The sequence below is a fragment of the Podarcis cretensis genome (assembly GCF_951804945.1).
Source record: "Podarcis cretensis genome assembly, chromosome: 4".
Lineage (NCBI taxonomy): Eukaryota > Metazoa > Chordata > Lepidosauria > Squamata > Lacertidae > Podarcis > Podarcis cretensis.
This window is the reverse complement of record NC_137173.1, coordinates 80849272-80865373: the sequence shown is the minus strand read 5'-3', so window position 1 is coordinate 80865373 and position 16102 is coordinate 80849272. Positions and strand designations below refer to the sequence as shown.

At 41.7% G+C, this 16102-nt stretch overlaps 1 protein-coding gene across 12 annotated transcripts in view; it reads left to right on the top strand.

The window, feature by feature from the left end:
• The window catches only part of MCF2L (MCF.2 cell line derived transforming sequence like), a 119281-nt gene that overhangs the window by 90370 nt on the left and 12809 nt on the right, over positions 1–16102 (top strand). For all 12 annotated transcript variants that reach the window (XM_079972493.1, XM_079972501.1, XM_079972498.1 and 9 more), the window contains 16 exons: positions 615–734; positions 844–1035; positions 2180–2371; positions 3162–3321; positions 3418–3494; positions 5557–5633; positions 6334–6400; positions 8056–8171; positions 9005–9074; positions 10920–11012; positions 11116–11208; positions 12446–12571; positions 14575–14796; positions 14966–15058; positions 15231–15309; positions 15723–15792. In XM_079972493.1, the coding sequence (XP_079828619.1) occupies positions 615–734; positions 844–1035; positions 2180–2371; positions 3162–3321; positions 3418–3494; positions 5557–5633; positions 6334–6400; positions 8056–8171; positions 9005–9074; positions 10920–11012; positions 11116–11208; positions 12446–12571; positions 14575–14796; positions 14966–15058; positions 15231–15309; positions 15723–15792 (1847 nt within the window). The remainder of the gene's footprint in view (positions 1–614; positions 735–843; positions 1036–2179; positions 2372–3161; positions 3322–3417; positions 3495–5556; positions 5634–6333; positions 6401–8055; positions 8172–9004; positions 9075–10919; positions 11013–11115; positions 11209–12445; positions 12572–14574; positions 14797–14965; positions 15059–15230; positions 15310–15722; positions 15793–16102) is intronic.

The following is a 16102-nucleotide window of genomic DNA, read 5'->3' as shown; positions in this document are numbered from 1 at the left end:
GTATTACTTTGCTATGGTCTTGCTCTCTCTCCTCTGCCATTCACTAAATTAATTTTGCCTTATGTAGTACTATCAAAAATATGTGTCAGATTTATTTATTTATTAGTGTTCATAAGCTGCCACACGTTATAACAATCTCAGGGCAGGGTAGACTAAAACTAAATGTAAACCATAGCAATTCCAGTGTTGTAACTGAGAGAACAGATGAATCAATATCTACAGGATATTATAGGTACAATAATTAATTACATTTGTGACCTTCCATAAAGTATGTCATTCACCATCTAAATAAGTCCTACAGCTTCACAGCTTTGACTTCACGGAATCCCTTCTCAAAGTCTCAAATCAACGTTCTGTGATTTAAATATATTTGACACAAGAAAGCCGTAGTGAACAGCATCTTCAAAAGACACCCTTTATAGTTCAAAGTATACAAGTTTCCATGATTATTACTCTCAGTGAATGAGATGACCGGCAGCTTTGCTTTGTTGGTGTGACTAAAGAAAATGAAGACCTTGTTGTATAACTGACGATTTATGAAAGAGGTGAAACTTGTTCCCTCAGGTGTGTAAAATTCCACATTTTCATTTACATGTAGCTGTCTCTCATTTCAGGTCAAAGCAGCTCTTGATAGTGTATCTGAGAGGTTGTCACATTTCACAGAAGTGGGAAATAGCTGTTCACACGTGGAGCACATTCTGAAAGATCTCTCCAGCTCTGAAGAGAAATCGCATGTAAAGATTTGACGTTTCTTCGTATGCCATGCTTTTTTCGGTAGGCTGCTCTTGTGAAGAGATGACGTTACAACTTATGCTTTCATGTCTTAACCAATTACTTTCATAGGAGATTTTGGGAAAGGCCAAGATGCTGATCTCTAAAGGGGACCAGTTTATACAAAACAACCATTATGCTGTGGACTCCATTCTCCCCAAGTGCAACGAACTCCAACATCACTGTGATGCCATTGCCACCGCAGTGAATAAAATCAGGGCTTTCTTGAACCAGTCGCATGAGTTGCACAGCCGGCTGGAGAAGGTAGGCCCAACTTTACTGATTTTGCTCATCAAATTGCAGGCATGTGATGACCCTTCCTGGGGCAGTCACTGTTGACTACTGTAACACAGAGGGAATAGCTCCCCACAACAATGGGGACCAAAATACCTAACCAAAGACAACTTCATTTATTAGAGTGACAGGCAACAGAAACATAGGAAGATGTGTTATACTGAAACAGATCATTGATCCACTTGCCTCCCCTTCAACTAGTGGATCAGGACCTACTACAGTCATACCTCATGTTGCGTCTACTTCAGGTTACGTGTTTTCATGTTGTGTCCTGCGGCAACCCAGAAATACTGGAATGGGTTACTTCCGGGTTTTGCCGCATGCGCAGAAGCGCTAAATCACGCTGTGCGCATGCGCAGACACGGCGCTTCAGCTTGCGTCAGTTTCGTGTTACGGACAGGCCTCCAGAATGGATCCCGTCCATAACATGAGGTTCCACTGTACTGAGTTGCAGCAGTCCTACCACTATACAGATGTATAATCCAAGATCTGAAAAGGTCAAAGATTACTGGTCTACACTGACTGCAGAATAGAGGTTAAGGCAGGGAAATGGGGATGATCTGTGTGCAAGGGAGAGTTCAGAACAGTAAAGAAGGAGGCTATAGGGGGAAATGGAGTGAAGGTGAAAACGGGAATGCAAAATGGGTTGCAAGAAAAGGGAGTAGGATGCATGGGAATTGGGTTGAAAGTGAAAGCAGGGGTGTGAAAGGGTCTGAAGAAGTGGAGGGGATGCTGGCTTCATAAGTGTCACATGTGAAGAGGCTGCTTGGTAGTTGCAATGTGTGGGAGAAGAAAGATGCAAGAAGTTACCACGGGGGTAGTTTCTGTACAAGGGAGGGGTTGTGCAAAAGGAGGTGGGGGAGCCATGGGCATGGCGTAAAGGTGAAAACAGTTGCAAAGCAGGGCTGTGGAAACAGAAAAGAGAAGCGGCTTTGGAAATTGGGTTGGAAGGATAACGCTCTAGGCAGTTCATATGGGGTGAATAGCAGGAAATTGGCAGGCAGAGTGAGTAGGGGTGTAAGCCTGGGTGTGCGTGTGTATTACTAAATCTTTTTCCAGTTCAAGGATGTTTACTGATGTGCCTTTTCTGCCTGCCTCCTTTGTGCATTTACAGTCCATGAAGTGGTGTGATGAAGGAATTTTCCTGCTGGCTTCACAGCCTGTGGACAAATGCCAGTCCCAAGATGGAGCAGAATCCGCTTTACAGGAGATTGAGAAGTTTTTGGAGACGGGTGGAGACAACAAGCTCATGGAACTGAATTACTTGTTCAGAGAATATGAAGCCATCCTTAGTGAGGAATTAATGGTACTCTTAATGCCAGTTATTATGCCAAGATAGCTTTACTTTCTACCCAAACTTGTTTGTTTGAAGGAGCCAAAACCCGTGTTTTGCCCCATCATGAGGCACAGGTAGTCCCAAGTCTGTCCCTAAATTAAAGCTGAGGGTTTAAAATACTTCTGCAAGGGTGTCACAATAGCTACAAACGTGCATATGTATTAGGGCCAGAATATTGTGGATTCCCACTCACAAACACTGGCTAACTCTGTCTGAGCAGAAGTACCTGGTCACATGGGATGACCAGTCACTGGTTGCTTTTTCTGCTTGGTTTTTTTTCTTTTCTTCTGCCCAATCCTCCAGCCCACGAAAAGCTTTTCATGGGACACTCCAGAGCAGCATGTGGGGCTGCCGCTATGGGAAATTTCAGCTGCGTATCTTTGTATGAAAGTAGGATAGAAGACAAAATGCAAGACAAATGAGTATCTTGCTATCTGATTTGTTTGGGCATCAAATAGGCATGCAGCTGAACTACAGAATTGGAATTCAGTTGCTTAGAGTATTGTCCTAAGAATCTTAAATGTGTGCAATGTGTGAAAATGTTATTCATTTTTAAACCCAAGCATGTTCTTCGTTACCCATTTTTGTATTAAAAAAACAAAACGTTATTCTTCCAAATCATTATTGAATTACTGGAAATTAGTGCACTATCAACTGAGTTGTGTGTTGACAATGCAGGATTAAAGCAGTTCGATTTAAAAATAAATAAGCACCATGGACATGGTTTAAAACGATGGTTTAATTTTGGCTTCTACCACAGGAGCACATACAAAAAGTTTTGCAGAAGCAGGAAAGCATGGAAGAAATGTTTCAAAAGAGGCGTGTCAGCCTTAAGAAACTGGCAGCTAAGCAGATGCGTCCAGTTCAGCCTGTGGCCCCTAGACCAGAGAACTCTCTAAAATCACCTTGTCCTTCTCCAGGTAAGCAGCTGGCTTGCTCAGAACCTGTTGAATCCAAAAATAACCGAGCTTATGACTTGACTGGCTTTCAATGGTTGGATTTGTTTTGCATACCAGGCCTTCAAAGAGACACTGAAGATTCGTCCAGCCCTGACAGTCTCATGGTTCGAGGAATGTACTTGAGAAGAATCAAGGTAGGCGTGTGTTTGTGTGGCTGCCTATGTGTGTTTTTAAGCATGTATAGATGTATCAGGGATGGTGAATCCTCAGGCCTGGGGGTCAAATACAGCCCTCCAGACCTCTATCTGACCTTCAAGACCATAGCCCCTCTCCCCAAGACATCTCTCGTCAGCCCTGCCCTGCACTCTTCTTTGTATGTCTCTGGGTGGAAGGTGTCTTTGAACTCTGATCATGCTGGATGGAAGGTTAGTGTAGAAACTAACCTAACACAGAGAACTAGCATTCACATCCATTGCTCTGCTCCCTTTTGTCTCTGGCTCCACCTACTACAGGCATGTGGCCCCATTGTTTAACATGCAAGAAAGCAGTCCAGAATTGAGTGCAATCCAAAGGGCACAGCAGCTGAGTTCAGGTCCCAAGAGTCAGTCATGGGCAGAGAAGTTAAGTCAAGTTGCAACAGCCTGAGAGATGAAAGTCCTGTATCGTTCTAAGAACTACCAAACTAAACCGAAGGCTTACATAGTCTGGTCTTGGCAAATCCCACTCAAGACCAGCTACAAGGATTGAATTGTGCTCTTTGCTTCCCAAGAGCACCTTCCTTTAAAGTTGCTCTGTTCCCTTGGGCTTTCAAGTGGCTGCCATAGCTAGGACTTTCTAGTGTCTGTGCTGTCTGGGAGGCAGCTCTTTTGCCACAGATGAATCAAGTGTCTGCCCTGAGGATCTTTCCAGGGAGCCAGCCTTGTGAAGTATTTCCCTAGATGCTGAGGTCTTCAGCATTGGTAGTGGGGTTAGAGGATTCTGGCTCTCTAAGGTCTGAGTCTTGGTTGGAGGATGAATAGTCAGGGTCCGATCAGGGCCTGAAACAGCGTAGATCATTTTATTAAACACATTTTAATACAGTTTTTCAGAGGATCAGTAAACAGATACAGTCATACTTTGGAAGTCGAACGGAATCCATTCCGGTAGTCTGTTCGACTTCCAAAACATTCAAAAACCAAAGCACGGCTTCTCATTGGCTGCAGGAAGCTCCTGCAGCCAATCAGAAGCCCTGTCAGATGTTTGGCTTCCCAAAATAATTCACAAACTGGAACACTCACTTCCAGTTTTGCGGTGTTTGGGAGCGAGCCAAAACATTTGCAAACTAAGCTGTTCGAAAACCAAGATACGACCGTATAAAGATTTTTTTTTCTATTTTAAATCAGGAAACAATCTATTCCCAAATGGAAAGCAGGAAAAGCATTTAATTTCAGTGCATCCTCGGTCCTACTCCTTGTGCAAAAACATTCCACAAGCCCACAATTTTCCCAGCAAAAATCAAACGCCATCATACTTGATTCACCCAGGACGTGCAATACCTTTTGTGTGTGTTCCATGTGAAGTAGTACAAAGTGAGAACATCAAAACATTTGACCAAGTTTTGCAACTTTTGTCTACGTGCTTGAGCCTCCACCTCTGCCTGTGTTTCTCAGTGCCAAACTAGATGTGGTGGCAGAAGATATATCTCTTTAAATATGGGTCTTCCCATTCACATACTTAATAAAGGAGAGTGATTGCCAGTGTACCTGTAGCCATGTTAGCCTGCCAGCTGCTCTTTTGTTTGAAAGTGGCCTCTGGAAGGGTGATTTGCAGTAGAGGAGCAGGACCGGGGGTACCACCCCTGCTCACCACTTCCCCCCTGAAACATTAAACACCTCTGCTGTTGTGTTCTTGTGTTTTCAACTCCCAATGGAATTTCAAGACCATGCTTGCCTTTGCAAGGTTGGAACGCCACATGAGAGAAAGCATCTAAGGAGTGGCATTTAGAGTAAGATTGGCAGGTAGGCATAAGATGGAGATAGTTAAAGACAAACACATACACACCCTACCTACTCTGTTGCAAATCTCCCTCCCGAAGGTACTTTGGAGAGGAGACAAGAGCATCAGGTTAATAATAATAATAATAATAATAATAATAATAATAATAAATGTATACCCCACCCATCTGGCTGGTTGCAATGTTCCTTCTGGTTTGACCCTAAATGTAGATTTGTTGCTTTATCTATGGTGCTGTTGACTTTGAAAAAAAAATATTTTCAGAGAGAAATCAATGAAATCCATCAAAACAGAGGTGGATCTGTGATGGATGATGAAGAAAATCTAGCCGTGTTAAGGAAGTAAGTACTTTACATACCAGAGCAATATTGTACAGTTAGCATGTTAGAGGCTTCTCCAGTGGTTACATCTTTTATGCATCTAACCTGAGATTTGGTTGATCTAAGACCAAACTGCGGGAGGCAGTGGAAGACAGGAGTGTCTGGCGTGCTCTGGTCCATGGGGTCACGAAGAGTCGGACACGACCAAACGACTAAACAACAACAAAGCCAGGGGTCAGCAAACTTTTTCAGCAGGGGGCCAATCCACTGTCCCTCAGACCTTGTGGGGGGCCGGACTATATGGGGGGGGGAATGAACGAATTCCTATGCCCCACAAATAACCCAGAGATGCATTTTAAATAAAAGCACACATTCTACTTATGTAAAAACATGCTGATTCCCGGACCGTCCATGGTCCAGATTTGGAAGGTGATTTGGCCGGATCCAGTCCCCGGGCCTTAGTTTGCCTACCCATGATCTAAGCAAATTCCCTGAACGCATCCCTGTATAACGCTGTAGGGTGTTATTTGGTTTTGGTGGTACTAAGCTGCTAAAATACCATTACAGTTCTTTCATTTTTAGGAATCTCCATGCAGCTCCGATGTAGTTGCTAATGTGTATCAGAGACTTACTCATGATCTCTATTGTCAGTAATCTAAGAAACACATGAAGACTGATTCGAGCAGCCACCTCTTGACTAATCTGATTCCTGTGTTCATAGACATGTAATGAATGAACTTCTTGAAACAGAACGAGCGTATGTGGAAGAACTTCTCTGCGTTCTTGAGGTAGGCATTTCAGCCCCATTGAAGTGCTGCATTTAACTACAACCCTTGAGCAAATTTGCTATGCAGTGCACATTCCAAAACTATGTATGAGTACCAAATGGTATGAAAGGTAAAGGGACCCCTGACCATTAGGTCCAGTCGTGGCCGACTCTGGGGTTGCGGCACTCATCTCACTTTATTGGCTGAGGGAGCCAGCGTACAGCTTCTGGGTCATGTGGCCAGCATGACTAAGCCTCTTCTGGCAAACCAGAGCAGCGCACGGAAACACCGTTTACCTTCCCGCCGGAGCGGTACCTATTTATCTACTTGCACTTTGACGTGCTTTCAAACTGCTAGGTTGGTAGGAGCAGGGACCGAACAACGGGAGCTCACCCCGTCATGGGGATTTGAACCGCTAACCTTTTGATCAGCAAGTCCTAGGCTCTGTGGTTTAACCCACAGCACCACCCGTGTTCCCCACCAAATGGTATTAGGATTGAGTTAATGAGGGGAGGGGGTTGTGGGATTTTTGCAGTGAAAGGTTTTCCATGCTCCCCTAGAAAGAACACCCTTTTGTTGTGGAATTGGGACCTTCCTCCGCTCTCTTGACAAAGCACTTAAAAGAGGAGGAATCTCCTACCCAGTCAGCTTTACAAATTCCTTGACATGGTCATCCTTGAATGGCTTCTGCAGCTCCTTAAATAGAAGCAGTCTGCACCTCTGTTTGGATCACCCCTGGGTGGTGCTTGTTAAAAATTGGTTTGGCTCTCATTCTTTACTTCACCTTTACCTTTTTTTTCTTTTTTTTTACAACTGAAGACAGATTCCCAGTGCAGACCTGTTCCTCCTTCCTGCCATAATATTTGGAAATACTTCCCATATAGGGCCATCACATTTTGCATCTCCCAAGTTCCTGGTGACGAAGGATGCGGAGGCAGAAAGGCCTTCGTCCATGTACCTCCTAATGTTGTGGTACGGAAGGGAGATCAAAATGTTGTTTTCATCAGTGTGCCTGGTGACATAATGTATTCTATTGCATTTCTGCCTTGTTTCGCTTTCTAAGCCAGGTTCTTTATATGAACCCAGGCAAAAGGAAAATCTTGCCTAGCTGTACCGAATGAAGAGTACATGAGTACTTAAAAGTGCAAATTAAAACAAGTTTGTGCGTCTTTCCTGCTGTGTGGAAGTGCTAAAGAATAGATCTGGCTTTGTTGCCTACAGCAGATGTCATAAACAGGAACTTAGGTCAGGAAGGAAGAAGAACAATTGGCTGGAAAGGTCACGATATGGGGATCCATAGTCATTGTGGTGAGCTCAGGATCCAAAACACTGGAATTATCAGTTGGATGGATTTTTATAAATAGTCTTGAATTTACATGCATTTCAAAAATACATTCTGATTTTTGTAAACTTCCTTTTTAACTAGAATATTCTCCAAAGCTGTTTATAAGACGGCAGATGTGTGTGTTTTTGTTTTTTTGCAGAACTGGGCTTGAATTAAAAGGGAGAGCTGCTGTACTGGACATTGAATAGTCTCTCCTCCCCCTCCCCCCGCAGTGATGTTGAAATATTGCTGTGTGTTTATCAGCTTTGAGCAGACTAGACTCGCTGAAGAAAGAGAGAGAGATGTTGGAACTAACTGCAAGCAATTAATCTGCTTGCCTTTTGTATTACAGGGCTACGCTGCAGAAATGGACAGCCCCTTAATGGCACATCTCATTTTACCAGGGCTGCAAAATAAGAAAGATGTCTTGTTTGGAAACATGGAAGAAATCTATCACTTTCACAACAGGTTAAGATTTGTGGCCTGTGCACAAATTTCTAGTCATATTAACAGAAAATTAAAATGAACACATTAGAACATATTCTTTGCGATTAAAAAAAAAATACATCGAAACCCCCAAATTATTTGGTTTTGCAGAGTCACAGTAGTTAAGCTTCTTTAAAGTAGTAGTCCACAAATCCATTGCTTCAGCCTTTTCACACATTGGTTCTTTGTCAGAACCCCATGGAAATTACTATAGGGTTTGCACCCAAACTCTCTTGTGTAAGTACTTACTGTGGTTGTCCCATTCCTTTTGCTGAAGCTTATTCAATTTGTACGAAACTGTGGTTTAGTGTGATATGCAAATGTAACCATAGATTCCTGAGGGGTCTTCTTTATGTAGTGGCCACTGTATTTAAGCGTGAAATCTGTAAGAAAAGTAAGCAGTAATGCTACTTTGATCTTGGTGCTGTTTTAGATTCATCTTTGTTTAGTTTCATGTAAGGATACTACAGCTCCCTGCTTCTGAGATTTCAGACAGTACAGTGGTACCTTGGTTTACAAACTTAATCCGTTCCGGAAGTCCATTTTTAAACTGAAACCATTCTTAAACTGAGGTGCGCTTTCCCTATTGAGGCCAGTGCCCTTCCACCGTGCGGATTCCATTCTTAGACCAAGGTAAAGTTCTCAAACCGGGACACTATTTCCGGTTTTGCAGAGTTTGTAAACCAAATCATTCTTAAACAGGACTGTTCTTAAACCAAGGTACCACTGTATATATTAAAAGGTAGAGGAGCTGTATATAGTTATCAATTGTTTCTCCATATTTTTCAAATAAATTAAAATTATTTTCTTTGCAGAATATTCTTAAGAGAACTAGAAAATTACATAGAATATCCAGAACTGGTAGGAAGGTGTTTCCTTGAAAGGGTAAGTAGTACGAAAATGAGGGTTATAGTTTTTGTGTTTGACCTTTCATTGGTAGAATAGTTTTCATTCTGGCACCAGCAATATGAGGAGAAATTAAGCCATGGTTGCAAGTTCCTAATTCAACCAAGAATAAAGCTGGTACATATGGTTAATGATGAAAGTTTTACGATGAATGTGACAAAAATCATGTGTGCACAACCCGTTTTAAGTGGTCTGTTGCAGGGGTGGGATCAGGATCTAGTGGAAAATTGCTGAATGACTTGCAGTAGATCCATAAAAGTTTTCGGCTCCCAGTTATGCTGAGCCACTATTTCGCATCTGTCTCTGGTTGGTGAACCTTGGAAGTTCTCATGAAAAGCGAAATAGATTCAACAAGCCTGAAGTATGCCCACCAGCTGATCGAGAGCATAGTTGTTTTGCTAACTTGATCGTTCTTCCCGAGTAACGTCTGTATTGCAAATGTCTACCAGTTGTTCCCAACCTTTTTGTGGCCATGCCCCACCTAAGCATCTCTAAAATCCTGATCCCCCCCCACCCGCGTAACATATAATTCTTACTATTCAAAAAGTGAACTCCTATTCACTTGGAGGAAGCCTAAAAGGCCATTAACATGGTCTAAGTCATTCTCAAATTGCCCCCCTTAAAAATCAGATTACCCCCCTGTGGGGTGTGTGCCCCACCTTGGGAACCACAGGTCTAGGCCTTCGTGCTGAAACAAATGCATATTAGAGAGGAAGATTAGAATTCTGAGTTCTGCTAGCTTCTAGGAAAGTACAGTCATATCAACCCAGCTGAGTTTCACTGTTGTGGGTCACGTTGTGTAATACCAGTCCAGTTCAAGGTGCCAGTGCTGGCAAACATAGCCCTAAACAGCTTGGGACCCAAGTAGAGTGGTACCTCGGGTTAAGAATTTAATTCGTTCTGGAGGTCCGTTCTTAACCTGAAACTGTTCTTAACCTGAGGTACCACTTTAGCTAATGGGGCCTTCCACTGCCACCACGCAATTTCTGTTCTCATCCTGAAGCAAAGTTCTTAACCCGAGGTACTATTTCTGGGTTAGCGGCGTCTGTAACCTGAAGCGTCTGTAACCCGAGGTACCACTGTACCTGAAAGAGCGCCTTCCCTAGTGTCAACCGTCTTGGGCCCTACACCCAGCAGAGAATGCCCTATTGGAAGTGCCACTGCTGGGTGCTGCCTGGTTGGCATTGTTATGAGGCGGGGCCTTCTCAGTGGAGATTCCCTGTTTGTGGAATGTCTCCTCTGTGGTGAGGTGTATCTGCCCCCTTTTTATAACCTTTCAGGGCGGATTTTAAAACATTCCTGTTTACCCAGACCTTGGATGGCTAAACTTTTTCTTGGCAACGTTTAAATGATTATGAGAGTATGTTGTTGTTTTTTAAAAAAGACATTTTAAATATGTTATTTTATTTTTCATTGTATTGTTTTAACAGTGATGTGCTTACCAGCTGAGGCTCCTCAGGGAGGAAGGGTGGGGTATAGATATTAAATAAATAATACAGGGGTTTTTTTGTGAGTTCCCACAGGAACAGAGACATGAATTAATGGGGGGGGGGTTTACTTTGCGTGATGTAATGTCAACTTAGTTTTAGCCAATCAGAACAGCCATACATATTTCAACAGTCCGTTAATAAGAATGGTTGTTATTCAAGCTTTCCTCAAGAGTAGATCCATTAAAAGCAATTGACTTAGCTTAGCCATCTTCTTTCATTTTAGTGGGTCTCCTCTGAGTAAGACTTAGTCAAATGCCCATTGTAAGTGTGGTAGTTTACTTCATAATTGCATGAAAACTTAAAAATTTTGTAATAATTATTTTCTCTCATTCAGATGGAAGACTTTCAGATTTATGAAAAATATTGTCAAAATAAACCTCGATCTGAAAGTCTGTGGAGGCAGTTCTCAGACTCTGTATTCTTTCAGGTATTCTTTATTTTACTGTAAACACATAATTAGTTGATTACTATCTTTCTCATTGCATCTCATAGAAGGATTTTTTCAGTTCTTTATTCATTTATATTTATAGGAGTGTCAGAGAAAACTTGACCACAAGCTGAGTTTGGATTCCTATTTACTGAAACCTGTTCAAAGAATAACCAAATATCAGCTTTTGCTAAAGGTAGGAGTAGAATACTATTTTAGCCATGCCTTTAGTTAATTTCTAAGTGACCTTGTTTGGAGGTTCTAGCAGAATGGAAGAAATTTAATGACTATTTAGCTAAATACATCAAGTTAAATTAATTGGAAAAAGCTTGCAGTTACCAGCTAGGCCTAGGATTTAAATAAGTAATGTGAGAAATTATTATGTTTAATGCTGAATTGGGAAGAATGACTGATGTTAAGTGATTAAGTTAAGATTTTAAGAACTTTGATTTGGAAAACCGTTAAAATGATATTCATTGAAATCCAACTAGGGGGATACGAGGAAGTCACTTAACAATGCTAAGAAGATTAGTTTTAATAAGGTTATGATTTATGTTTGTCTGTTTATTTGTTAGTGGTTTTTTTAAAAAATTTTGTGAAAACCAATAACATTTTTTTTTGGGGGGGGGGATTCTAAGTGACTGATTTAGAGCAACTGACCGCTATGAGTAATTCCATAGTTTATAGCTTTGACAGTGTTTGCAATTTGCAGCATGCTTTACAGTCTTCCATTATAGTTGCCTTCAGCAAGATTGCAGTGAAGTAAATCATTATGAGCTGACAAGCTGAGTCTGGGAGATAATGGGCAGGTTCCCAAATAATGCTGAGCTGTGGTTTGAGGTTATATGCATGAACCCCTTGAACTGGAGTATTCCCCTTTCTTCTTCTCTCAGCACAGCTGGGAGGGGAATCAAAATGAGATTCAGTCTCTCTTTCTCAATTTCCTGGTTTGCCGTTGCATCTAAACCAAGAATCGTGGTTCAGAATAAATTCTCGTTTAAGCAAGCACACATCACAACCCAGATTTTAGAGTTAACTTTGTTTTGCAGTTGACTTAAAGTTTATTTTAAACCACAATTTCTGACTTGTCATGTACCAGCCAACAATCCTAGAAAGAGATATTAAATTGTGGTTTATTCCTTCTTCTGCTGCATGAGAGGACGTAACATGTACAGATTAGGTTAATCATTACGTGTGAACCAGGCCAATGTCTTTACTAAGGTCATATAAGAAGTGCTGAGAAAATATAGTACTTGAACTAAGGTCTCCCAGCTTCACTGTCTCGAGTTCTGCCCTTCTCAGATTGGAAATTTATATTTTATATTGCAGTCTCCATTTATTTTATGGCATATAGTAGTAGCTCCCCAGTTGTATCTAGAGAATTTTGTTGCTCTTGAGATTCATAAGGTGCTATATATTTACTTCTTTCACAGGAAATGCTAAAATACAGTAAAAATTGTGAAGGAGCAGAAGATCTTCAAGAGGCACTGACATCAATATTGGGAATTCTTAAAGCAGTTAATGATTCCATGCACCAAATTGCAATCACTGGCTATGATGTAAGTAGTAGCATTAAAATTTCACATTTTAGCGATACATAATGCAAGCAGTAGTGCCAATATTTTCTGCAACAGTTTTCCATACCACCACCACCACCACTACTTATCTGAAATGATGGTTAAAACTACTGAAAGAATGCAGAAAGAAGAAGCCAGTTATCAAAAATGCCATCCTACAAGATTTGCTCCACCTCAGTGCATTTCAGACTACAGCTTCCTTCTTTAGAAGGAATCTTAAAAGTTTACACACACACACACACACACACACACACACACACACACACATACACACCGTATTTTTCGCTCTATAAGACGCACCAGACCACAAAACACACCTAGTTTTTGGAGGAGGAAAACAAGAAAAAAAATATTCTGAATCTCAGAAGCCAGAACAGCAAGAGGGATCACTGCGCAGTGAAAGCAGCAATCCCTCTTGCTGTTCTGGCTTCTGGGATAGCTGCACAGCCTGCATTCGCTCCATAAAATGCACACACATTTCCCCTTACTTTTTAGGAGGAAAAAAGTGAGTCTTATAGAGCAAAAAATACGATATATAGAATAGTTGCAGCAGCTCAAACATATATTTTTGCCCTGTCTTGCACTTTTACTAACAGTATTAGATGAGCTGCAATATGTGTCGAAGCTCCTTCTGCTGTTCTACAGAGTTCGAAAGTTTTGAGGTTGCTGCTGAAGAAGGAACTTGTTTCAAAATACATTGAGCTGCAGTATATTCTGTTAGTTGGCACTTACGAGAAAATGTTTTCCCTTCTTACATTATTTCTGGTGGCATGTCACTTAGCCTGTGTTTGGTGTGTGTCGCTCACCCACAGAAAGATACGCACATTTTAGAATGGAATAGAAAGCTGCAGGGTGGTGTTGCTGAGAAGACTTATATAAAATAGGTTTTTCTTCTCTCTACCATCCCACACCTTAATTCTGGTTCCTGTCTTTTAACATTTAACTTTTGCCATCCAAATCCCTGAGAGAAGGGGAGACTAAAACTCTGAAACATTTTTGGTTAGTTCCTGAGACCCAGCAGCCTTATGTAACAAGTCCAGACTTTGGATGTTCTCCATTTCTTCAGGAAGGGACTGTTCACTGGACTTAAGAGGCAAGACCATAGAACCAACCCACCCAGTTGCAGGAGAATAATGCAGGCTTAGGACCAGCTTCAACTAAATTGTTCCACCTGCACAAGCCAACATAACTTCTTCTTCTTTGGCGATCACTCGTAGCCGAGTAAGATTGTCTTCCATAAACACGGTTTTAACAATGAGTCCGTAAGTGACTGTGGAGGCAAATTCTGGATCCACACATCCTTCCACAGTGAGGACATTGGTTTCCAGGCGGGAGTTGATCACAGTGTGGGTTTGCCAAGCATGCCTTCCTCTTAGCACGTTTCTCCCTTGCGCCCCGAGTTCGAGTGTCTTCAAAGTACATGACACCTTTGGTAAAGGCTGTTCTCCAATTGGAGCGCTCGCAGGCAAGTGTTTCCCGGTTGCCGGTGTTTATACTACATTTTTTTAGATTTGCCTTGAGAGAGTCTTTAAACCTCTTTTGTTGACTGCCAGCATTACACTTTCCATTTTTAAGTTCGGAATAGAGTAGTTGTTTTGGAAGATGATAATCAGGCATCCGCACAACATGACCAGTCCAGCAAAGTTGATGTTGAAGAATCATTGCTTTGACACTGGTGATATTTGCTTCTTCCAGTACACTGGTATTAGTTCGCCTAGTTCCCCTGGTGCAACTTTCTCTTGCTTCTCTGCTTCTCTTCCCCATCCATGTGCATCCCCCACGCCTTCCCCAAATTTACTCAGGAGGATCAAGGGAACCCTGAGAACAGCATGTTGGGGGAACGGGAGGGGAGATCTGGCAAGTAGAAATGAGAAACAAGATTTTATTCTACCCATGGTGCTGCTCCCATTGCTGGTCTTCCTTTCTAAATATTACTAACAAAGTGTAAACAGTCTGCTTTTTTGTTTTTGCTTTTTTGTTTTAAGGGAAACCTGAATGAACTTGGCAAGCTTCTGATGCAGGGATCTTTCAGTGTATGGACTGATCACAAAAAGGGGCACTCGAAAGTGAAGGACCTGGCACGTTTCAAGCCAATGCAGAGGCACCTTTTCCTTCATGAGAAGGCAATACTGTTCTGTAAAAAGAGAGAAGAAAACGGAGAAGGATATGAGAAAGCACCCTCATACAGCTTCAAGAATTCCTTAAATGTAAGATAAGGGTTTTTAAAAAAAAAAAATAAACATTTTAATAAATACTAGAGCAAAAATGATACCTTTTTGGCTGCAGCAACACACACACAAACACACACACATATATCACAAAAAAATAGCAAGGGTGTCATGCAGGATGTCAATTTAACATTCCTTTTGTTTTCAGATGACTGCTGTTGGAATAACAGAGAACGTTAAAGGTGACGCTAAAAAATTTGAAATCTGGTATAATGCAAGGGAAGAAGTGTATATAATACAGGTAACCCCCCCCCCCCAAATTAAGCATTGTGCTGCCTTTTAAAGGCAGTTTTATGGAGTTGTAGATGTTTTGTTTGAGGCCCGAAAACATTGGTCCTGCCTGTCTCGTTTCGAAATGGCTTAATTTGTGGCAAATAGTTGGCTGAATTTCTGCCTTTTTCTTTTTGATGCAGGCTCCAACCCTGGAAGTCAAATCCACCTGGGTAAATGAAATTAGGAAAGTACTGACCAGTCAGTTACAGGCATGCAGGCGTAAGTCTTTTCTTTCTCCCTAATATCTGTCAGTAGCAATGTGGCTATCAGTATGATGGCTGCATTTAGTTTCCCTTACAGATGATAAGCGCCTTCCGTTGTATTTTGTGGGGGAAGATTAAAGATGTTGCAATTGGGGATGGATGCAAAACTTCCCACCCTGTCCTGATGTTGGGGTTGCTGCTAATTTGCTCCCAGCTTGGAACCAAAGTCCCACAGTTACTGTCAAAGAGTTCTGTTCATGCTTAGTTTGTTGTAGTGTAACAGAAGCCTTATAATTTGGTCCCCCTTCAGTATTTGGTGAGAGCTCCAAACTTTGCACAGAACTTCTAAAATCTGAACCAAAAGTTTGCAGCTTGCCTGAGATGCTTTGATAGGTAGGCTTTCTCTTTCTCTCTCTCTTTTCCTTACAGAAGCTAGCCAGCATAGAGTTCTAGAACATACACACAGTCTCCCTTTACCTGCATCGTCTAATAATACCAGGTAAGCTGCTATCTGCTCCACAAATTACTTTATAAAACATTGATTCATCGAATACTCTTCCGATTTCAATGTTTCCTGCTTTGCCTGTCTCTAAAACCATTTATTTGCTTTTAATTAACTTTCTAAATATTGCAGTGTGCAAGTTTAAATGCCTTGTTAATCTACGTATAGCACCTTCTATATGGGTGCTTTTACAAACAGTAGCGAACGATGATCCCAACTTTTGTACACATGCATTTTTAGAAACTTTCAGGTTACCTGCACCTTTACCTACCTCACTGGTAGGCAACCTGAAGCATTCCCTGCAAGT